The 24,418-nt window shown below is 39.6% G+C and overlaps 1 protein-coding gene across 1 annotated transcript in view; it reads left to right on the forward strand.

Annotated features, from left to right (window-relative positions):
• Positions 1-24,418, forward strand: part of LOC124798917 — a gene marked incomplete at its 5' end in the record, with an annotated part of 86,123 nt that overhangs the window by 56,044 nt on the left and 5,661 nt on the right. The window contains 3 exons of the mRNA XM_047262449.1: positions 1,665-1,732; positions 21,748-21,912; positions 23,039-23,069. Coding sequence (XP_047118405.1) covers positions 1,665-1,732; positions 21,748-21,912; positions 23,039-23,069 — 264 coding nt within the window. The remainder of the gene's footprint in view (positions 1-1,664; positions 1,733-21,747; positions 21,913-23,038; positions 23,070-24,418) is intronic.

A 24,418-nucleotide genomic window follows, 5' to 3' on the forward strand; every position in this document is an offset into this window, starting at 1 on the left:
CTGATAGAATGTCCCATCTTCCTGGCTCTCCACACCAATCATGATGATCCAAGTATTCTGTTGTCTCTGATGATGGCAGATGATGTACATACAGTTAAATTGGTACTTTGATTCCTTAAAGAATCTGGTTTTCGTTCTCAGTTTTAATGTTTTAAACTACTTTAGGGGTAGGGTTGGGCGGATTGTGTTGGGTTGCCTTCTGGTGTGTTGTGGGGCCTGGTGGTCCCAAGACCATACCTCTGCTAGCCATCTTGGTCATCTCTCCTTTACTCTGTTTTAATTATATGTAGATGTAGTTAGTCCTTTTCCTGCTGCAACCTGTTTTACTTTTGTAGGCAGTGCCTCTTCATTAACACACTGATGAAGACCAGACCTTAAGTTTCTTGTCTTAAGGTACTGATGACAGAAACTGCTTTTATGCTTCCTCTGAGAGAGGTGGTTTTGTTTGTCTTAATGCATTCACTGTAGCAGATTGGGGGGGGGGGGGGGGGGGGGACAGTTGTGGGAGGATTGCCTCCGCTACACGAGCCCTTGAGGACTCTCAACTATGTCGACCCACATGCTGATCTGATTATTTGTGGCACCTTCTTTTACTATTGTCTGATTACTGATGACCATAAGGCTTTTATCCTTTTCACTTTTAGTATTACTGATCTTCTCACCATTCAGCTAGAAGGAATTAGCATCATACCCCTGTTATAGTCTCCGGGGATTAGATGCTCTCTGCCCTGCAAGGTGGCTTGACACTATACTTTCATCTCTCATGCAGTTATTTTTCTTCCCTGGCACAACATTGCTTCGATTTTACCACACCTACTTACCTCACTATACCAGTTCAATCTGATATCTGGCTGACATCATTAACTCCAGATGAACTGTCCCGTGACCGAGGGTCAGATGACCCTGTCGTTCAGTCCCTTAATCCCCAGCCAACCAATGTAAAGTGACAGTGAAACAAATTGGATTTTATCAGCTTCGGCATTCTTCCTGGAGCTCCATAACAGAAATATTCCAGTATCATTATTAAATCAGCTTTAGTAGTCTTTTTATTAAATGTATGAAATACGGATTGTTTTTATATATTCTTGTACTTGTTGTTACCACAATACACTTGTGTGAAATGACTTTTCGTAAGCAGAAGATACTGGGGTTTGGTAGAGTGCTACTAAGATCAACTATTTATTCATAAAATGTTAGACACACAAGCTGGTGGGAACACTACAGGGATTACAAGGTTAGGTGGTATAACCTTCTTCTTGGAGTCTGAACAGTCTCATCTGGCAATTTGTGCGCGCGCGCGCACACGCACACGCACACACACACACACACACACACACACACACACACACACACACACACACACACAATACCTGGCGGGAAGGGGGTGGGGGGTTTCACACAGCTGTAAACCACTTTGATAAAGAATGCACACACACTAGCCTGTCGGACCTCTCAGACTTAGACGATCATTTTTTTCTCATTGTAGCCCTCCCCCTTCTTTCCACCACCTCTTCATTCTTTCCTTTTCCTTATCCATCTATCTTCACAATACTCTCCTACATTCCTCAACCCACCCTGGCTGTAATATTTTTAAGTTTCTTAAAGTAAACTATCGTATAAAATGTGTGTGTGTACTGATTCATGCTTTTTATTTCCTTCCTTAGCATTCCTGATGATGTTTTTGAAAGTGTGAAGATTCCTGCAGAATGCTGTGTAAACCTCTCATTGCCTGGTAAGTGGAAACAAAAAATGATTCAAAACAGCGGTTTATTAATATTTGTATCCAGCAGCTTTATTATTGGTGACAAAGCTATGACTGGTGTGGCAATAGAAAACAGCAAAAGAAAAGCCAAAGTTTTAAATTTCACTTTTAAGGAATCATTCATGCAGTACAGTTGTACAGACATACCACCATTTGAGTGTTGAGCAGGCACCCTTATGGAGGACAGAGCAATAGGCATCCCTGGCATTGCGAAGCAACTGAAATAGTTAAAAACAAACAAGTTGCCAGATCTAGATGGAACCCATATTCGGTTGTACAGAGAGTATTCCACACCGTTGGCTCCTTCTTAGCTTACATTTATCCTGAATCTGTCAGCCAGCGCAATCCCAGGTGGCTGGAAAAAAAGTGCACGTGATTTCTGTATGTAAAAGGGTAAAAGAAGACTTGCAAAATTACAGACCAATATTTTTAATATTGGTTTGCTGCAGAATGCCTGATATTTTCTAAGTTCAGATATAGTAAGTTCCCTGAAGACAGAAAAGCTTCTGTCCACAAATTAGCACAGATCTAGAAAGCATCACTTGCTTGAAACTCAGCTTGTCCTTTTCTCCCATGATATCCTGTGAGCCATGGATGAAGGGCAACTGGCACATTCCATATTCTTAGATATCCAGGAAGTGCTTGACACAGTGTCCCACTGCTCACTTTTAATAAATGTCTGAGCATACAGAGTAGGTTCCCAGACATGTCAGTGGCCCAAAGACTTTTTAAGTAATAGAACACCCATGTGTCATACTCAGTGGCAAGTGTTCATCAGAGACAAGGGTATCGTCAGGAATGTTCCATACGATCTGCTGATGGGTAGGGTGAGCAGCAGTCTGCAAATGTTTGCTAGTGATAATGTATTATATGGGAAAGTATTGCAATGTAGTATATGGAAAAAATATTGTCACTGAGTGACAAGGATGATACAGGATGACTGAGATGGAATTTCTATTGGTTTTATAAATGGGCAGGATGATCTAAATACAGAAAAATGTAAACTAATGAAGGTGAGGAAAAAAGGCAAATTGTAGACTTCGGTTTATCAGGTGAATTTTATGAAAGTGTAGCTCATTTGTGAAGGAGACCACTTGTAGAACACTAATGCTGCCCATTCTTGAATAGTGTTTGGAATGCCCACCAGGTCTGATTAAAGGAAGACATTGTGGCAATTCAGAGGTGTGATTCTAGATTTATTACCAATAGATTCTTATCAACATACGAATATCATGGAGATGTTTTATACAGTCAAATGGGAAATCCCTGGAGGGAAGGTGACTTTGTTACACAAGACACTGGAGAAAATGTAAGAGAACTGGTATTTGCTGCTAACTGCAGCAAAATTATGCTGCCATCAATGTACATTTCGTATAAGCACTGCAAAGACAAGGTAAAAGAAACTCGGGCTCTTGTGGAGGCTTAGAGAATCTTTTTTCTCTCACTTCATTTATGAGTAGAAGGGAAAAGGAAATGAACTGTATTGGTACTGCAGTGCACTATATAGTGGCTTTTGTAGTAGGATAGATGTAGATGTATCAGGAAGAGGTGATGTCATGAGAGTTTTCAGGGGAACATCTTAGCTCTGGAGGGGTAATCTATTGAAGCTTTGATGGCCTGGATGGTACTGTGTAATGAGTGGGCTGCTGCTGATTGTTTTGGAAGGGGGGGGGGGGGGTTGGGAGGTGTTGACTGGGAGGTCAAAATCCAGGAAGGTGGAGTAAGATTTGAAAGAGACTTAGGTGGATTTTAGTTAAGTAAATGTGTTAAGCTGTTGCTTTGTCTTCATGAAGAATTTACTTTGAGAAATAAATGAAAATATGTGTTTTTTGCCATAATAATACCAGTGTTTTGATGGCTTTGAGGGGTGGTTTAGGTACAAAGAGCATGTTGAGGTGTGTAGAGATGTATTGTAAAAGCTGTCTTCTTGGAGTGTATGTATAAATGGGATGCACACCAGTTCCCACATATTTGCAGCAGCATAACCACCAAGCATTAGTTATGGCAGATTGTATGTATTGTTCATATGGCAGATACCTATCTGCCAAATCATATTAGATACTACGAGCTGAAGTCTTGCTACAGAAATGTGCAGAGCCACAAAACTAATATATGAATCACTTAAAGGACCAAAATGAGGAAATGTGGGCTAAACAGAAACATCTAGAAAGCTACTGTAATCAGTTTGCTGGCATGTCAACTTGATGATGAAATTTCATGACATGTTGAATGACAAAGGGAACTCATAAAATTGGCGAGCAAATTGCAATGGATGTGCATTAACATTACAAAGGACAATTCACAACAAGCAAGTGGTGTTTGGCAATAATTTGTCTTTCAAGCATTAATGTTTGTAGTCATTGGTTACCCTTAGTGGAGAACAACTACACCGAACTACCTGATGATGATGGTGATGATGATGATTTTCGTGGATATAATGCAAAGATCTTGTTGCACATTGGCATTTCTGCATAGTTAACTGCTGCTATAGCACCAGACTTAGAAACCCGCAGTTCATCACACTTCACATTAGAGCTTAAGAAATTGATATTTTGCTCCGGGCATGAAAGTTATTAGTTCACACCTGAATGTGGTGTGTCTCCTCACCCAGGGATAGAGTTCTGGGTACCCTCATCGTGCATTGACAAATTAGTGTGTGTAACAAAACATTGATAATGATTAAAGCTATTATAAGAAAAACTAAATAGTTTTGGAACACACAGTCATATTAGGTCCACTGTGTGAGTGCTGTTGTGTTGTGGTCTTCAGTCCAAAGACTAGTTTGATGCAGCTTTCCATGTTAGCCTATCCTGTCCAAGCCTCTTCATATCTGTGCTACTACCACGCTTTACATCTGTTTCAACCTGTTTACTGGCCGCCCACTACAATTTTTATCCTCCCACATATCCTTCCATTATCAGATTGACAATTTCTTGGTCGCATCAAGCTATCCGTTCTTGTAGTGAAGTTGCACCATAAATTTCGTTTTGCCCCCCAGTTCGATTCAATACCTCCTCATTTGTTATTTGATCTACCTTCTAATCTTCAGGACTCTTCAGTAGCATGACATCTCAAAAGTTTGTCTTCTCTGAATTGCCTGTCATCCATGTTTCACATCCCTACTGTGCTATGTTAAAGACACATATCTTCCAAAAATTTTTTGATTAAAAGTTAATGAATAGCTTTTCTCGGAAATGCTTTTCTTGCTGTTCCCAATTTGCATTTTATATCTTCCCTACTTTGACCATCACTAGCTAATTTGCTGCCCAAAGAACTCTAATACACCTTATTTTTGCCAATAGTAAGCATTGTCTACCTTCAAGTAGTGATTGAAAGTTATATTTTATTGTGGATAACTTAAGATACTGCAGTTGAATGAGTGAAAAGTTCTTGTTTTAAATGGAAATAACTAACTTTTTAGGTTGTATCAAACACCTGAAACACTAATCTATAGGCATAACTTTTATGGCTCATAAATAAGTATCCATTTAGTGGAAAGTGTGTAAAGTTATTTGAATCTATTTCTAAGTGTTTAATTTGTATTGCAGTGTGTGATAAGTGTAGATGTTGCCTTCGGTTAATCAGACAGGGAATGGTATGTTTAGATTGTGGGCTGGAGCCCCATTGAGGTGATCATAGTGGGAACTGAGTGGAGAATCCTTATAGGTTCTCCCAAGGAACTGCAGGCTGTGCAAAAAGTCAAGAGAATTGCGGAAGAGGAAGCAAAAATTTGTGCCTTCCAGGCTGAATTAGATGATGTACAATTTGACCTAGAAAGGCTGAAAGGGGAAAAGGACTGTGGGAACTGAGTAAAGGTATCAAACAGTGGGTGAAAGGAGAATTGCTCTTAGACTTACACATTTGAGCTTATAATATCTAATAAGTCTAACTTCTTACCTGAAGTAAGAGGGGAATAGCGTTATCCAGTGTAGGTCATAGCAGGGTGCAGCAGACTGAGTGAATAGAAACTAAGTGTACATAGGTACCAAAAGAGATCGGGAAGAAGAATCTTGCTACGAGGTAGTAGCCATGGCAGGGGTGTAGGCTGGATGATACAGGACAAATAAGGAACTGGTACCTGATCACAACCATTGTGAAGCAAAGTGCTAGCTTTAGCCAGGTTGACAGGACATGGAAAATTTCTGGAAAGATTTTTGTAAAGAGAATCAAGTGATCATAGTAGGTGGAGCAGGGAACAGCTTGGTTAAAGACAAAAATTACAGAATTATGGATGACTGGAAGAAATAGGAGCAGCAACTATGTGCATAAGCAAGAGTCTTCTGGAGATTCTACACTACAGTGACCAGCCTAGATTAATCCCACTGTGAGTCATGTGAGCAAGGAGTTGAGCAGGCTGGTACTAAGTGGAATGGACTCTCATAAGTGTACAGTGCCTATTGATACAGTTGAGAGGTGGAAATAAGAGAAGGAAAGGTAAGGTGGCTCAGCATCTTGCCGAAAATGTATAGGGATAGCACTATCACAGAAAGTAAGATCTCTTTGGTTACTGGTGTCAGAGGGGTAGCTTCTTTAAGGTGTCTTATTGTGAAAGATATTAAAATAACTGAAGAATGCATGAAAAGTAAGCTTAGCTTATTTCATCAGAATATAGGATGAGTAATAAGATGGGAGAGGTTCTTGTGTTTCTCGAAAATTGAGAGAACCATGGAGATAGACATCCTATGTCTACCTGAGCACCATGTAACCACAGGGTTAGGGAAGTTAAAAGATTACACTCGGAGATCTTACTGGTGTGGAACTAATTTAGAAAGAGAGTTTTTAAGACAGAGTACAAGCTCAAAGAACACTGAAACAAGATTTTGTTGTGATCAGCACTTAGAAGTGTGTGCATGTGAATTAACATTGAAAAATAGTTTACTTTTAATTGTAATTGAGGCACATAGATCCCTTACTATGCTATCTGTTAGACATCAGTGAGCAGTTAAATCTGTGGTGATTTCAATGTGATTTTCTAAAGAATTGTCATAGAAAAACTGATCTGGAAACCTTATTTGGATTGCACAATTTGATATCGGTAATTAAAGCTCATCTGGATTGAGTAGTGTTTCCAACAGAGTTCTAGAGACTTGTTTCCATATAATAACTGCTGTCTTTCCTGAAATATGTGGTGCATCACTAACTTGTAGAATTTTTGCAAAGGGATTGAAATATGCCATTGTTATCACCCTTTGTAAGAAGGGCAACTATTGACTTGTTTCACTACTAAAATCATTTTCCAAAAATTTTGAGGTGATGTTTTCTATACATAGAATAGTATCCCACTGTAGCAACAATAATATCCTCAGTAAGTTGCACTTTGGATTCCAGAAGAGTTGCTCAGTTGAGAATACCATTTACACATTCACTCACCAAACTTTACAAGCACTAAAGAAGAAAATGGCACTGGTTTGTACTTAAAGTGACATTTATAATGCATTTGACTGTTTGAATTGCAGTATTATCTCAGACAGACTGAGATTTTATGGAACTAATACTCTAGCCAATCAGTGGATGCTATCCCTACCTACATTGAGATGATGAAAGTCATGTGATACTGATATGCACATACACACGTGGTGGTAGTATCACTTAAACAGATATAAAAGGTCAATGCATTGGCAGAGCTGCCATATGTACTCAGGTAATTTGTGTGAAAAGGTTTGACTGATTATGGCTACACAACGGGAAGCAACAGAATTCAGTATTCAGAGATCCTCTGTATCAAGTGGGTGCTGCAATTACCAAATTTCAGGCATTACCTCTCACCACAGACTAACACAGTGGCTGATGCCCTTCACTTAATGACGGAGAGCAGCAGTGGTTGTTGAAAGTTGTCAGACAAGCATCACTCGGTGGAGAAAGCGCAGAAATCAGTGTCAGACGTACAGTGAACAGATTCGTTAGGACAGTGTGGCAAAATTTGGCGTTAATGACGATGTCAGCAGACGATAGATGCAAGTGCCTTTGTTAACAGCACGTCACCTTGAGTCCCGCTCCTGGGCTTGTGATCTTATTGGTTGGACCGACTGGAAAACAATGGTGTGTCAGATGAGTCGAGATTTCAGTTCATAGGAGCTGATTATAGGGTTTGAGTGTGGCACAAACCTCACGAAGCGATGGACTTAAGTTGTTAGCAAGGCACTGTGCAAGCAGGTGATGGCTCCATAATGGTGTGGGCTGTGTTTAGCTGGTGGAAATGTTTGTGTTTGGCTACTTGGAGATCATTTGCAAATATTCACAGGCTTCTTGTTACCAAGTAACAATAGAATGTTTATGGATGACAATACGCCATGTCACCAGGCCACAATTGTTCATGATTGGTTGAAGAACGTTCTGGACAATCAGAGCAATGATTGCCAGAGCAGATTGCCAGACATGAATCCCAACAAACATTTATGGGACATTATTGGGAGGTGAGTTGGTGCACAAAAATCCTACACCGGCAACATTTTCACACTAGACGGCTATAGAGGCAGCATGGCTCAATATTTCTGTAGGGGACCTCCAACTACTTGATCATACCTCATCGAGTTGCTGCGCTACACTGAACAAAAGGTCTGGCATGATATTATGACGTACCCCATGACTTTTGTCACCTCAGTGTAAAAGACTGCAGAAAATTGTGTTTAGTAAGTCAGTCAATGTAAGTAATCTGACTGGGGAGAAATCGTGTATGGGGTTACCCAAGGCTCATTCTTATGTCTGCTGCTGTTCCTCATATATGTAAACAATATTTTGTCTAATACACAAGAAGCAAAATTAGTTCTTTTTGTGGATGATACTAGTATTGTAACAGATATACAGCAACAGAACAAATGGTAGCATATTGAGTGCTGCACAGCAAGAGAAACTACACCAATGATGAGTGTAGGACATGGTGCGGAAATAATAATGAGAGTGGAAAATTCAATTTTTTGGTGTCCATATTAATGAGAACTGAAACTAGAGAAACACATTCTGGACCTCCTGAAACAACTTAGTTCAGCCACATTTGCCCATTGAATCATTGTAATTATTGAGGAGAGATAAGACAGTTGTGTTGTTGTGGTTTTCAGTCCAAAGACTGGTTTGATGCAGCTCTCCATCTTGCACTATCCTGTGCAAGCCTCTTTATTTCTGAGTAACTAGTGCAACCTACATCCTTCTGAATCTGCGTACTTTATTCATCTCCCTATGTGATTTTTACCCTCCACACTTCCCTCCAGTACTAAATTGGTGATCTCTTGATACCTCAGAATGTGTCCTACCAACTGATCCCTTCTTTTAGTCAGGTTGTACCAAAAATTTCACTTCTTCCAATTCCATTCAATACCTCCTAATTAGTTACATGATCTACCCATCTTAGACTTTATCCTGTAGCACCACATCTCAAAACCTTCTACACTCTCTTTGTCTAAATTGTTCATCACCCGTGTTTCACTTCCCATGCATGGCTACACGCCATACAGATACTTTCAGAAAGAACTTCCTGACACTTAAATCTATACTCGATGTTAACAAGTTTATCTTCTTCAGAAACACTTTTTCTTGCCATTGCCAGTCTACATTTTATATCCTCCCTTCTTTGCCCATCATCAGGTATTTTGCAGCCCAAATAGCAAAACTCATCTACTACTTTAAGTGTCTTATTTCCTAATCTAATTCCCTCATCATTCCATTATCCTCCTGTTGCTTTTGTTGATATTCATCTTACATCCTTCTTTCAAGAAACTGTCCATTCCATTCAACTGCTCTTCAGAGTCCTTTGCTGTCTGTGACAGAACTAAAATGTCATTGGCAAACCTTAAAGTTTTTATTTCTTCTCCCTGGACTTGAATCCATACTTCAAATTTTTCTTTTGTTTCCTTTACTGTTTGCTCAATATAGAGATTGATAACACTGGGTCTAAGCTACAACCCTGTCTCAACCCTTCTCACCCACTGCTTCCCTTTCATGCCCCTCAACTCTTATAACTGCCATGTGGTTCCTATACAAATTGTAAATAGCCTTTCACTTCTTGTATTTTACGCCTACCACCTTTAGAATTTGAAAGAGAGTATTCCAGTCAACATTGTCAAAAACTTTCTCCAAGTCTACAAATGCTAGAAACGTTGGTTTATCTTTCTATAACCTATCTTTTATGAGAAGTCATAGGGTCAGTATTGGTTCATGTGTTCGTACATTTCTCCAGAATCCAGACTGATCTTCCTCAGCGTCGGCTTCTACCAGCTTTTGCATTCTTTTTTAAAGGATTTGTGTTAGTATTTTGCAACTTTGACGTATTAAACTGATGGTTTGGGAATTTTCACACCTGTCGGCACCTGCTTTCTTTGGAATTGGAATTACTATATTCTTCTCGAAGTCTGAGGGTATGTCCCCTATCTTGTACATCTTGCTTGTCAGATGGAAGGGTTTTGTCATGGCTGGTTTTTCTAAGGCTATCAGTAGCTCTAGAGGAATATTCGGTACTCCTGGAGCCTTGTTTTGACTTAAGTCTTCCAGTGCACAGTCAAATTCTTCTCACAGTAGCATATCACCCTTGTCTTCTTCATCTGTCCTCTTACATTCCCATAATGGTGCCCTGAAGTGCATGTCCCTTTTACAGACCCTGTATGTACCCCTTCCACCTTTGTTTCCCCTTCTTTGCTTAGGACTGGTTTTCCATCTGAGCTCTTGATATTGATACAAGTGGTTCTCTTTTTCTCCAAAGGTCTCTTTAATTTTCCTATAGGAGGCATCTATCTTACCCGTAGCGATATATGCTTCCACATTCTTAAATTTGTCTTTCAGCCATTCCTGCTTAGCCATTTTGCACTTCCTGTTGATCTCATTTTTTAGGTGTTTTTATTCCATTTCACCTACCTCATTTATTGCATTTATAAATTTTCTCCTTTCATCGATTAAATTCAGATTCTCTTGTGTAAGCCAAGGATTTCTCCTAGCCCTCGCCTTTTTTACCTACTTGATCCTCTCCTGCCTTCACTATTTCATCTCTCAAAGCTACCCAATCTTTTTGTACTGTGTTCCTTTCCCCTGTTCTTGTCAGTTGGTCCCCAATGCTCCCTCTGAAACTCTCTGCAATCTCCGGTTCTCTCAATTTATCCAGGTCCCATCTCCTTAAATTCCCACTTTTTACAGTTTCAACCTGCAGTTTATAATCAATAAATTGTGGTCAGAGTCCACATCTGCCCTAGGAAATGTCTTGCAATTTAAAATCTGGTTCCAAAACCTTCCAATGTCTCCAGGTCTCTTCCACATTTACAACTTTCTTTCATGATTCTTAAACCACGTATTAGCTATTATTAAGTAATGCTCTGTGCGAAATTCTACCAGACGGCTTCGTCTTTAGTTTCTTTCGCTCAAGCTATATTCACCTACTTCTTTTCCCTCTCTTCCTTTTCCTTCTGTTAAATTCCACTCCGGTGTGACTATTAAGTTTTCGTCTCCCTTAACTGTCTGGATAATTTTTTACCTCATCATACATTTCCTCTGTCTTCTCCTCATCCACGGATCTAGTTGTCATATAAACTTGTACTACTGTGTTGGGCGTGAGTTTCTTGTCTAACTGGTCTACAATAATGTGTTCACTACAGCGTATCTGTGTTCCTATTTTGTTATTCATTATTAAACCTACTTATGTGTTACCCCTATTTCACTTTGTATTTATAACCCTATATTTACCTGACCAGAAGCCCTGTTTCTCCAGCCACCGAACTCCACTAATTCCCACTGTATCTGGCTTTAACCTATCCATTTCTATTTTTAAATTTTCTAACCTGCCTGCCTGATTAAGGGATTTGATAGTCCCCACTCCAATCTGTAGAACACCAGTTTTATTTCTCCTGATAATGACATCCTGAGTGGTCCCCACCTGGAGATCCAAATGGGGGACTATTTTCCTCCAGAATATTTTACCCAAGAGGGTGCCATCACCATTTAACCTGCATTCCCTCAGGAAAAGTTATGGATGTAGTTTCTCCTTGCTTTCAGCCATTCACAGTACCAGTACAGCAAGGCTGTTTTGGCTGACGTTACAGGGCCAGACCAGTGGGTCATCCAGACTGCTGCTCCTACAACTACTGAAAAGGTTGCAGCCCCTCTTCTGGAACCACATGTTCATCTGGCCTCTCAACAGATACCCCTCCATAGTGGCTGCACCTGTGGCATGGCTAACTGTATCGCTGAGGCTGGTATTACACTATCAAATATCTTTGTCAAAGATTTGATCAAAAATGTGATCAAATATTCCGTCAAATATATTTGACAAAGACCTTTGACGTAGCGCTAGAAGGGGTATTACACTGTCATCAAATTTTTCGTCAAAGTTCAAGATGGCTGACAACAACTTGTTATTAACCGCAGCAGTTGCACGTACCACAACTGCATTGTGTGCACGTGTTGGAAAGAAATGGGGCAAAAAAAAGGAACCATGCATACGAGGTTGACAGTCATAAATTCCTGGGATTACAGCTTGATAATAAATTCAGTTGGGAGGAGCACACCACAGAACTGCAGAAATGCCTTAACAAATCTGTATTTGCAATTCGAGTGTTAGCAGACATAGGCAACATAAAAATGAAAAAGCTGGCATACTTTGCCAACTTTCGTTCCATAATGTCATATGGTATAATATTTTGGGGTAAATCTTAAAGTCAAACAAAAGTTTTCAGAGTCCAAAAGCGTGTAATACGTATTATTTGTGGAGTAAATTCACGGACGTCCTGCAAAAACCTCTTCAAAGAACTGGGTATACTAAATAATTTATTGTTTTTCCAACAAACAACTCAGTTCGTACATACAATACCAGGAACAAAAATGATCTGCACAAAAAATTAAAAGCACTTACTTTAGTTCAAAAAGGGATCCACTACTCAGGAACACTCATCTTCAATAATTTGCCAGCAAACATAAAAAGTTTAGTTACAAATAAAGATCAGTTTAAAAGGAGCCTGAAAGACTTACTAGTGGCAAACTCCTTCTACTCCATTGACGAATTTTTTAATAGAAACAAATGATGTATTGTATTTATTCATACTGTTAGTATTGTTATTTCAGCTTTTAAAAAAAATTGACATGTTCCACATTCACGAGGATCTCCTCAGCACGACTCTATGGAACGAAAAACTAATCTAATCTGTGTGAAGCTGTGGGTTTTACGACGACACGATAAAAGCATTCAACAAAACTTGTTACGTGAGCTTACAGTGGAAGATGTCAAGTCGTACATCAATTATTTAAGAATGGATGAGCATACATTTCTGTATGTGCTCAGTGAAGTGTATCCTCATATCACAAAGCACAATATTCATTTAAGAACTGCTACATCTTCAGAAGACAGGCTCACTGTAACACTCAGATTCCTTGCTACAGGAGAGGGTTACACACACTCACACACACACACACACACACACACACACACACACACACACACACACACACACACACACGTTTGTTTACTTTCATTCAACAATGTCATATGAAATCATGTTGTAGGCTAACTCATCTTTAAGAGTGTATTCATTGCTCAAAACCTTGCTGTAAGAGTAATTCATGGTGCTCACCTGCAATCATCTTGAAGACATCTGTTTAAGGAATTGAGTATTTTGACTGATGCTGCATAGTATATTTATTCCCTAGTGAAATTTGTTATAGATTATGCTTTGCAGTTAAAAAGGAACAAGGATGTACATAGTTGAAATACCAGAAGAAAAAAATGTGCATTCACACACATACTCCACAAGCTACCATGTGGTACATGGCGGAGGGTACACTGGTCACTTCCTTTCCCCTTTCCACTATCGAATAGAGGGAGGGGAAAAAGCCTGTCTACAAGCCGCCATATGAACCCTAGTTATTTGTAGCTTATCTTTGTGATGGTTGCACGAAATGTATGTTGGCTGCAGTAGACATTCTGCAGTGAGCTTCATATGGTGGTTTTCTAAATTTTCTCAGTAGTGTTACTTGAAGAGTGTTACCTTCCCTCCAAAGAGTCCCTTTTGAGTTCCCAAACATCTCCATAACACTTGTGTGTTGTTTGAACCTATTGGTGACGAATCTAGCAGCACACCTCTGAATTGCTTCTTTGTCTTCTTTTATTCCAATCTGGTATGGATCTCAAAAACTCTAGCAGCACTCAAGACTGTGTCACAGTAGCATCCTATAATTGCTCTTCTTTACAGATGAACCACACTTTCAAAAAATTCTCCCAGTAAATCATAGTCAACTATTGCCATCCCTACCACAGTCCTCACATGCTTGTACCATTTCATATCGCTTTGCAACTTTATGCCCATATATTTAAACAATGTGACTGTGTCACTACTAATGCTGTATCTGAACATTATGGGTTTGTTTTCCTTACTCATCTGCATTAACTTACATTTTTCTACTTTTTAAAGCTAGCTGCCATTCGTTACACCAATGAGAAATTTTGTCAGTCATTTTGCATCCTCCTATAGTCACTCAACTTGGACACCTTTCTGTACACCACAGCATCATCAGCAAACAACCGCAGATTGCTGCCTACCCTGTCCGCCAGATCATTTATTATACCGAGGATGAAAGCAATCCTATCACACTTCCTCGGGCACTTCTGGCAAATACCCTTGTTTCTGATGCGCACTTAGCATCAAGGACTATATACTTGATCCTATTATTTTTGAAGTCTTAGAGTCACTCACATACCTGGGAACCTATTTCATATGCAAGTACCTCCATTGAGTCTGCAGTGGGACACTGTATCAAATGCTTTCTGGAGGTCTAGAAATGTGGAGTCTACCTGTTGCCATGCATTGCTCCACATTAAGGTTGTCTTTAGCACAAAAAAGGGTGCATTTTTATCACGTACCTAGTGATGTAAAAGGTTTGATAGACAGCAAAATTAATTCTGTTGCTATAGGTTATCCATCTTGACACCTGACAAAAGTTTTCTACTACTTTTAGTGTCTCATTTCCTAATCTTATTCCCTCAGCATCAATCAATTTTCTTTGACTGTTGTCTTTTTCAAGACACTACCCATTGCATTCAACTGCTCTTAAAGTCCTTAGCCATCTCTGATAGAATTAAAATGTCACTTCCAAACTGCAGCAAAATTTTTTTTTCTTTTCCCTGAACTTTAATTCCATTTCAAAACACTCAATGTATGGACTGAATGATGTCAGGGATAGGCTACAACCCTGTCTTCACTCCCTTCCCAACTACTGCATCACTTTCATGTCCTAAGTCACTTTATAATGAGCATCTCATTACCGTACAAGATATGAATAACCTTTCAGTTCCTGTACTTTATCCTTGCTGACTTCAAAATTTCAAAGAGTGTAGTCCAGTGGACATTGTCAAAAGCTTTCTCTACAAATATATAAATGTAGGTTTGCCTATCTTTCAAAATAAGTCATTTGGTCTGTATTGCTGTACATGTTACTACATTTCTGTAGAACCCAAGCTGATGTTCACGATGACTGGCCTCTACCACTTTCTCCATTCTTCTTTAAATAATTCACGTCAATATTTTGCAAAAGTGACTTAGCTGATAGTTCAGTTGTATTGACCCCTGTCAGCACCTGCAAACTTTGGAACTGGAAGTATTACATTCTTTCTGAAGTATGAGGGTGTTCACTTGTCTCATATATCTTGATAGAAAAGTTTTAATGTCCTACTCCAGGTGTTTTGGGTGCTCTGTAAAATCCTCCTCACAGTATTGTATCTCTTGTTTCATCTTCACCCACTTCTCTTTCTGTATTGTTGTCCCAAGTTTGTTGTCATTGCTTTGACATTTGACCTGACCTGATGAGCTTTTTTTAGTCTTGGAGAATCTTCTCCGATCCATTGTAAAGATTGAACCTTGGTCTCAACATCATAACTGTCACCAGTTATGATTCTCATAAGGCACATCTCATTCTTATTTGTGCAATTGGGATGCACAGTTTCATTGGCGGTCCTGACATGAGCATTGTTGGTGTATGTCAGAGGGCATCCTGAATGAGGGTCAACTTTAACTTCTGTCCAGCCATTTTTAAACTGTGTGAAGCATTTGTAACACTAAGCACTGCTTAAGCACTCATCACTGTAGGCTTCCCGCATCATTTAGTGTATCTCTGTAAAGGTTTTCTTGAGTTTCTCACAAAATTTAACGTAGATGCACTGCTCCTCGAACTCTGCCATCTTGAAATTTGCAGACTGTGACACACAACGTTCTACTCAATACAGCACTGAACAATAACTAAGAGACATGAAACAATAAAACTTTCAGCAGTTACACATTAATCACAGGTGCAAAATTACAAATGATCTAGAATTTTTTGAACAGACCTTGCACATTAGATTTGCTGTTCTACATCTAAATGGATACTCCGCAAGCCACCATACAGTGCATGGTGGAGGGTACCCTGTACCACTATTTGTCATTTCCTTTCCTGTTCCACTTGCAAATAGTTAGGGAAAAATGACTGCCTATATGCCTCCATATGAGCCCTAATCTCTTGTATCTTATATTTGTGGTTCTTACATGCAATATATGTTGGCAGCAGTAGAATCATTGGGCAGTTCTCTAAATTTTCTCAATAGTGTTTTTCAAAAAGAATGTTGCCTTCCCTCCAGTGGTTCCCACTTGAGCTCCCGAAGCATCTCCGTAACAGTTAATTGTTGTTCGGACCTACTGGTGCCAAATCTAGCAGCCCACCTCTGAATTGCTTCGATGTCTTCCTTCAATCTGACCTGGTACGGATCCCAGACACTTGAACAGTACTCAAGAATAGGTCACACCAGTGTCCCATATACGATCTCTTGTACAGCTGAACCACTCTTTCCTGAAATTCTCTCAATAAACCAAAGTCAGCCATTTGGCTTCCCTACCACAGTTCTCACATGCTTGTTCCACCTTGTATCACTTTGTAACATTACACCCAGATGTTTAAACGACTTGACTGTGTCAAGCAGGACACTAGTAATACTGTATCCGAACATCGCACTCCTCCATGGTGCACTCCTGTTCATAGTAGCTTGCCTGCATTACTATTTTATTATGTATTAGACCCACTTATGCAATTTCTTTTCTGAATTTGTGTTGCAAAAACTTGGCCAGGAGTCCTGTTCTTCTTACAACATTCCACTAAGTCCCATTTTTATCTAATTTCAGCCTCTTCATTTCTTTTTTTTAATTCCGTAATCTACCTACCTGATTAAGGGACCTAACATTTTACGCTTCAACATGAAGTATGCCGGTCTTGCTTTTCCTGATGTCCTCCTGAGTAGTTCCCACCCAGAGATCTGAATGGGGAACTGTTTTATATCCAGATTATTTTTCCTAAGAGGATACTATCATCATTAAGCCACACACTAGAGGTGCTGGCTCCCAGGGAACAAAAACACAATATGGGCATAGTTTCGCATACTTTCAGCCATTCACTGTAAGAGCATTGCAAGGTCATGGCTACGAAGTCTTTCGCGACGTATTTCTTGAGTAAAAATTTCCCGGTGTACATGCCGCATCAAATCAGGATAAATCTCCAAGCTTTCGACCACTACCTCCATGGTCGTCGTCGGGGCTAAAACTGACTGTTGTGAACTAGCGAGGTTCCCACTTTTTATATGCAAAGGGCGGCTTCTTATTAGCTGGAATACGTCAGCGATATGGCGCGTAGCGAAGTGGTGCCCTCTACTTCCATAGATGTAGTTGCTATCCCGCGTTGCTTGCAGCGCCATCCCTTGAATCAGGAGGTAAAGTGCGAGAAATTTTTTCTCTGTGATATTTCTTTATCCAGTGCACTCTTCCAAGTGTTGCTAAGTGCATAGCCGTTGTCTCTATTAAAGTTATTATCGCTAAGTCTAATTTCGACTGCTTCCCGGATCACAGAGTCCCAGTAATTCGATGTGTGGGCTATTACTCTGGTTTCTTCAAATAAAATCTTATGCTTGTTAAGCAGGCTATGTTCAGCCACCACTGATTTTTCCAAATACCTGTATTTCAGGTGGCGTTGGTGCTCGATGCAGCGTTGAGACCGATTGTTAGCGCTATTGGCTCTCCTACGTACAAGCTTGCAAAGCACTTAACTAAATTGTTGGCGCCTATAGTTGGTCACTGCCCACATCATATTAAAAATTCAAAAATGTTTGTTGATATCATAAAACAGATGAAGATAGGCCCAAGTGATATCATGGTCAGCCTCGACATGGTTTCTCTGTTCACCAAAGTACCTGTGGATGACACATTACAACTGTTGCCTGCTCATTTCTCCTCAGAAATTTTGAAGTTGTTCTGGCATACCTTGATGACCACTTATTTTTTATACAGTGGAAATTATTATGAAATGGAACAGCCATGGGTTCGCCACTGTCACCAGCAATAGCGAATTTTTTCATGGAGGACTTCGAAGAACGAGCCCTGAGCAGTGCTCACCTCCGCCCATCATGCTTCTACAGATACGTCGACGATACTTTTTTAATCTGCCCACACGGCAGCGACACGCTGCAGCAGTTCGTCGAACATCTGAATGGTGTACATCCAAACATAAAATTTACATTCGAGGTAGAGAAGGAAGGGAAGTTACCTTTTTTAGATGTGTTGGTAGAGCGAAAGCCGGATGGACGACTGGGCCATTCTGTGTACAGGAAGCCAACCCATACAGACCCATAGCTTCCATCATCCGTCTCAGAAGAGAGCTATGCTGAATACTTTAGTACACAGAGCCAGGACTATTTCCGACAAGGACCACCTCAGTCCCGAGATTAACCATTTGACGACTGTTTTCAAGAGGAATGGTTATTCTGCCGGTGAAATTAAATCAGTATTGTCCAAGAAAGTAAGACACGATGCCGGCCACATACAAGAAGAGGACCATCACATAGCGCGGCTTCCTTTTTGTGGTGCTACAACGAGCAAGATAGCCTGAGTCCTGAAGAGGCAAGGAATAAAACCAGTTTTCCGACCACCTAGGAAAATTAAGGAAATGTTGAGACCAGTCAAAGATAGTCTCGGCTTAAGAGTGCCGGGAATTTATACTATTCCTTGTGAATGCGGCAAGAATTACGTGGGCCAGTCTGTAAGAACCGTTGCCGACCGCTGCATCGAGCACCAACGCCACCTGAAATACAGGTATTTGGAAAAATCAGCGGTGGCTGAACATAGCCTGCTTAACAAGCATAAGATTTTATTTGAAGAAACCAGAGTAATAGCCCACACATCGAATTACTGGGACTCTGTGATCCGGGAAGCAGTCGAAATTAGACTTAGCGATAATAACTTTAATAGAGACAACGGCTATGCACTTAGCAACACTTGGAAGAGTGCACTGGATAAAGAAATATCACAGAGAAAAAATTTCTCGCACTTTACCTCCTGATTCAAGGGATGGCGCTGCAAGCAACGCGGGATAGCAACTACATCTATGGAAGTAGAGGGCACCACTTCGCTACGCGCCATATCGCTGACGTATTCCAGCTAATAAGAAGCCGCCCTTTGCATATAAAAAGGGGGAACCTCGCTAGTTCACAACAGTCAGTTTCAGCCCCGACGACGACCGTGGAGGTAGTGGTCGAAAGCTTGGAGATTTATCCTGATTTGACGTGGCATGTACACCGAGAAATTTTTACTCATTGCAAGGTCATGTTGGTTAATAGCAAAAAGTCAGATTAGTCAGTCATCCAGACTGTTGCCATTGCAATTACTGAAAGGGCTGAAAACAAAAGGGCTGCTTGACCACCTTCAGGAACCACTGGTCAATCTGTCCTATCCGCAGATACCCCTTCTTTGTGAATTCAGTATGATTATCATCTTAGTTGTTGAGTCATGCAAGCCACCATACCTCAGCAAGATCTGTGGTTCATGGTTGGGTCACTGGCTATAATGATTGCAGATGTTTTCTCAGACCAATCTTCATTTGTGCACTCACAGCTAAGTGTTTAATTATCAAAATGACAGATGGAATGAATGGCTGTGATAGCTGATCCATCCTGAACTATTTAACTGCTGGTTTAGACATAACGTATGCATCGACAAAGCTTTTACATCTGTGCTATATGTAATTCTCCAGAAGGTATACATGCAGTTTTCAGACTTTCGGTCAATTTGATTCAAGCCACTTGAAGGTGATAGGACTACTTTCACAGTGGCTGGCTGGTTGACACTGTTGTCAATTGTATTTTTGAGATGAAATTTTCGCTAGGTGACAGTATGAGGTACACAGCCATTTTAAAGTGATTTTCAAGTGCTTAGGTGATATAAGATATTTGGCACATTGGCTGTTCCATTTTAGTGTAAGACATGCAATAAGGTGTTTCAAAACAACTTGATAGTATTTGCATACCAAAAAATGCTGGTGGAATCAATTATCGTACCTCAGGCAATAATGTAGTGAAAATTTAATAATTTCATAAACGTGATACAATGGAGTTTTAATGTGTTTAATGCAGTGATGGTTCTGAAGTGTGTCCTCTCATGGGTGAAAATGTTTGTACCATGTTATGAAGTGGGGGGGATGGATATCAAATTCTTAGTAGTTGTTGAAAAAATTAGCAAGAATGTTGTGAACAAATGAGTAAAACTCTACCTCCATCAAGATAAGCCTGTGAAGATGTTGAATAATGCAGTGTCTGTATTTCTAACTGCTTTCAAAACTGATTGCTTTTATAACAAACTGCAAGCTTTTTAGGTCTACAACTTCGGCTTGAGATACAAAAACCGGTTGAAAAAGAACAATGTTATTACTAAGAGGCTCACTGGCTCACTTTGGTTTACAGCAGCTTTAATATTGGGTGCTTTGAGGTGTCCATTGATGGTAGACTAGAAAGTCCACTTAATGTGGTAGAATGCAGCAGTGCCTGCTTAAACGTTGATCATTAGAATGGTAGTCTCTTGGACACTGATTTCAGTTTCTTGTATAGCCTCCTCTCAGTACTGTACATACATGGATTCACGTGCAGAGATGGTCATTGATATGTATAATATTAACTTGGAGAGATGCTATTATGTGTTACTTTTGCCTGATGCTGCAACTGTTAAAGGAATGTTGCTAGTAATGCAGGCTGATTTTGGGGGTCTGTGGATAGATCTGGTCAGGGAAATGAAAATCTTGGAGAGCTTGTTGGATAATGTGAAAATGGATCATGTCTGATTGAAATATGCTGGATGACCATTTATATTTGATTGAATACCAGACGTGTACAGTCATTTTATGTTGTGGCTCCACTAATCATAGTGCCATAAATCATTGTCCGAGTCACTATGATGATTCCTACTTCTGGTCGACACCGTACTGAGAAGCAACCACCAATCTGTTCCTGCTCTATGATGGTCATATCCCAGCTGTTTCATTTGTTAAATCAGAGGAGTATAGTAGGGTTCTGTGTAAGAGGCAGGACGGTGAGACAGACCAATGTAAATAGCTTGCCATTCAGCAAATGGTTTTTGATGATCCAGGTGCATGCAATGCATACAGCATTGTGTTCACCTTGCAGCCAGCGATGGCTGATCATCTGATGTGGCTGTTCAGATATGAATATTTATGATGCTTCCATCTGAAACAGAGGTGCAGCAAGTGCAGGTTCCTTGACTTTGCAGGAGCAGTATTGATGTGCAGCATGACACTCAACAAGTAACATGTTGGGTAATTCTAAGGAAGGCTCCATAGTCTCCCGCAAACCCTTAATCTGTCCCTTCAGAAATTCAGTTTATTGTAAAAGTTGAGGTTGTCAATCCAGTTCTGGCATGTTTACAATTTAACTAAGAGAATACGATCCTCAAAACAGCAGATGACTTTTCAGAATGTAAAGTATGGTTGTATGGGTTTGCAAGTTCGTGCTAAATATATGGTTCTTATTTAATCTTCACCTAACAGCTTCAGATCATTGCCTTTACTACCCCATGTCAATGCAAATTTGATTCCTAGAGCAAAGCTGTAGATGACGTTCATTTTTAATTTCCCTCAGGCATATAGGCACCTGTTTCTTTATTTTTCCCCGTTTCAAATAAATTAATGTGATGACCATTTTGTTTTTCTGTTTCTTACTGTAGATTCACTGTCATCATCATCAACATTGTCTTCACTCAAACTGAACGTGGATTATGATACAGAATCTCTGCGGGCAGAACTGAAAGAGAGAAACTGTATTCCAGGGCCAATTACCAAAACAACAAAGAGATTGTATTTAAAGAAACTTGTCAAACTGAAGAAGACTGGTGAATTTTGTAACCCGGGGCAAAGAAATATTGGTAAGTTAATTTTTTCTTTAGCTATAATATACAGATTTTGGAAATGCCCACATTGTCATTACTTGCAGAAGTTAGGACTAATTTCTGATCTTTTTAGTGTATCTGAATTGTTAGTTTAAGGAATAAAGGTAACAACTCGCCAAATAGTTAAGAGGCTGAGTCATTAATATGGATACAAGCAAGACTGGGAATGACGATAGTTAACTGTGAAACAACAAAAGGCACAATAGTGGAATGAAGAATGGAAAACCTACAGAGGTGAGGAAGGATGAATATACTTAAGTGCTCAGTAATGAAATTGGCTGAATGGGTGGACTAGAGAACATGCAAACTTTCTTGCTGAATGAAAGAACCGGCCCTGGCAAATACTTGCGAAAAAATATACCCATGTTTGGGAAATAAGACTAAATGAACCTTCAGATGTTTTATAATGCTTGACTGAGACTAAAGATAAAGTTGGAATTATTTTAATAGATATTGATTAGTGGAAAACGTACTACTAGAAATTCCTTACTTATTGCAATCAAACTTATGGAAACAGCAGGTACAGAAACCCATATTGTGGAGAAATATGAAACGATAAACTCTTAGCAAGTTAGTGGCATTACAGACAGAGAAAGTGGGAAATCCTCTGAACCTGGCAACTTTAACATTGAACTAATAAAAGCCGCATCATATAAATTATTTCAGATCCTACCTAAAATATTTCTAAGTTGCTTGGGTGGGGGGGGGGGGGGGGGGTGGGGGAGATAAGGTAATAGAATATTGGGGGAAAGAAAACAGAAATCATATGATTAATAAAATGGGATGCTATGCTGACTAAGAATCGTCAAGGGATAAATGTTAAATGTAAGGCCGTAGCGAGTAGAGGAGAAAGTGTGCCGATTCCCCTAGTTGACGGGTTCCACCGTGCGATGTTAGTTGCTCCGCTTGTGACCCAAGGAAGCACACCTTCACTACGTTTACATGCGACACATCTTCCAAAAGGTGAAAACTGCCTTGTTTACATGTTAAGGTGTGATGCAGATTTTTAGCCCAGTTAAATATGGCGTATGGAAAACAGTTGATCCAGCTTCTGATCCAGCCGACACAGTTGTTATTTCTTTTAAATTAAATGTTTACAGGTAGGCAGTTTCATGCTCGATCCAATATTTCTGCTTCTCCTTCACTGCACAATAAATCCATATTAACCAAATATTCTGAAAACAAGAAATAACTTGACAACGCAAGCATGTTTCAAATCCAGTTGCATTTACATGAGAGTGAGATTTGATTACATAATTGGAAAACCAGTAACTAGAAGCGGATTTCCAGAATCAGCTTTGAAGTGTTTTCATGACCACCCAGAGGCGGTATTGGGAAATCCGGTTTTGGGAGCACCACATAAAAGGCGTGCTTATTGCTGGAGTTGAAACAGGTCAACATAATACACGAACAGGATCATTTCATAACAAAATGAAAAAATGTGGGTTTAGTTACCATACCTCAGAGAATGTAAATTGCCGACTGGTTTAGATTAGTTCCAGACATACTTTGACATTTCTTGAGGACTTTGTGTGATGAATAATCAGTTCAGATTTTGTTGACTTGCTACCACCTAATCTTATAGCATATTTTCCCCTCAAGAAGATTGTGCCGTTGCATTGGCCACTGAGTTACTGAACCATTTTGTAGACATCACCAGACCTATTTATTCAGTTGACTGTCATCAGAAGTGAATGAAATAATTCTTGTTCTGGATAGCTCAAGCTGGATAATCACTTGAATCAGTGTCTGTGACACGTCGTCACCAGAAGCTGTGTTGCAACTCACATATACTGCGAAAGTTGAATCCAATTACGGAGTGGAAGAGCATGATTTGAAAGTTTACTCTTACAATCATCTGAAGTGTATTTCTCTGCATTAATGGAATCAGATTTTCAGCCAAGCATAACTGAACTGCAGGTCTTGCTGGAACTTATTTTCTTGAAAAATCAACATAACTATGCATTTATTTTCCTCTTGTAATAATTCCTAATTGCTTCCACAGTATGTGTATTAATTCTTAATTCTGTATGTCTATTTGAGACTAAGTAATAAATTTAGGAGTTGTTTCCAAACAAGTGTGGACAGTCCATGCAGCAAACAATGTCTTTATTATTTGGGTGACTTATTTTCTAAAAGTAGAATGTCAAAAAGAAACACGTGATCATATTGAATTCTTTGTTATTTATCAGTTACCATTTCTTTCTTATGGTGTCAGCTATGCTTATTACCTTGTTTGGAGTTGTATAGGTAGTAGAGGGTCTCATTTGAGTAATCGTACGCTTTTAATCTAGAAATTGCTTTTGCAGTGGATTTATTTTGTCATTCACTGACCTCAGTTTATTATGTAATTACACAAGTTTCAGTTTCTTACATTTCAGTGTTCTTTTTATTGAAACTACTGTTGCGTCTGGCATTGATTCATTCTGTATATTTTCCTCGACTGAAG

The sequence above is a fragment of the Schistocerca piceifrons genome, chromosome 5 (genome assembly GCF_021461385.2).
Source record: "Schistocerca piceifrons isolate TAMUIC-IGC-003096 chromosome 5, iqSchPice1.1, whole genome shotgun sequence".
NCBI classification, from domain to species: Eukaryota; Metazoa; Arthropoda; class Insecta; order Orthoptera; family Acrididae; genus Schistocerca; species Schistocerca piceifrons.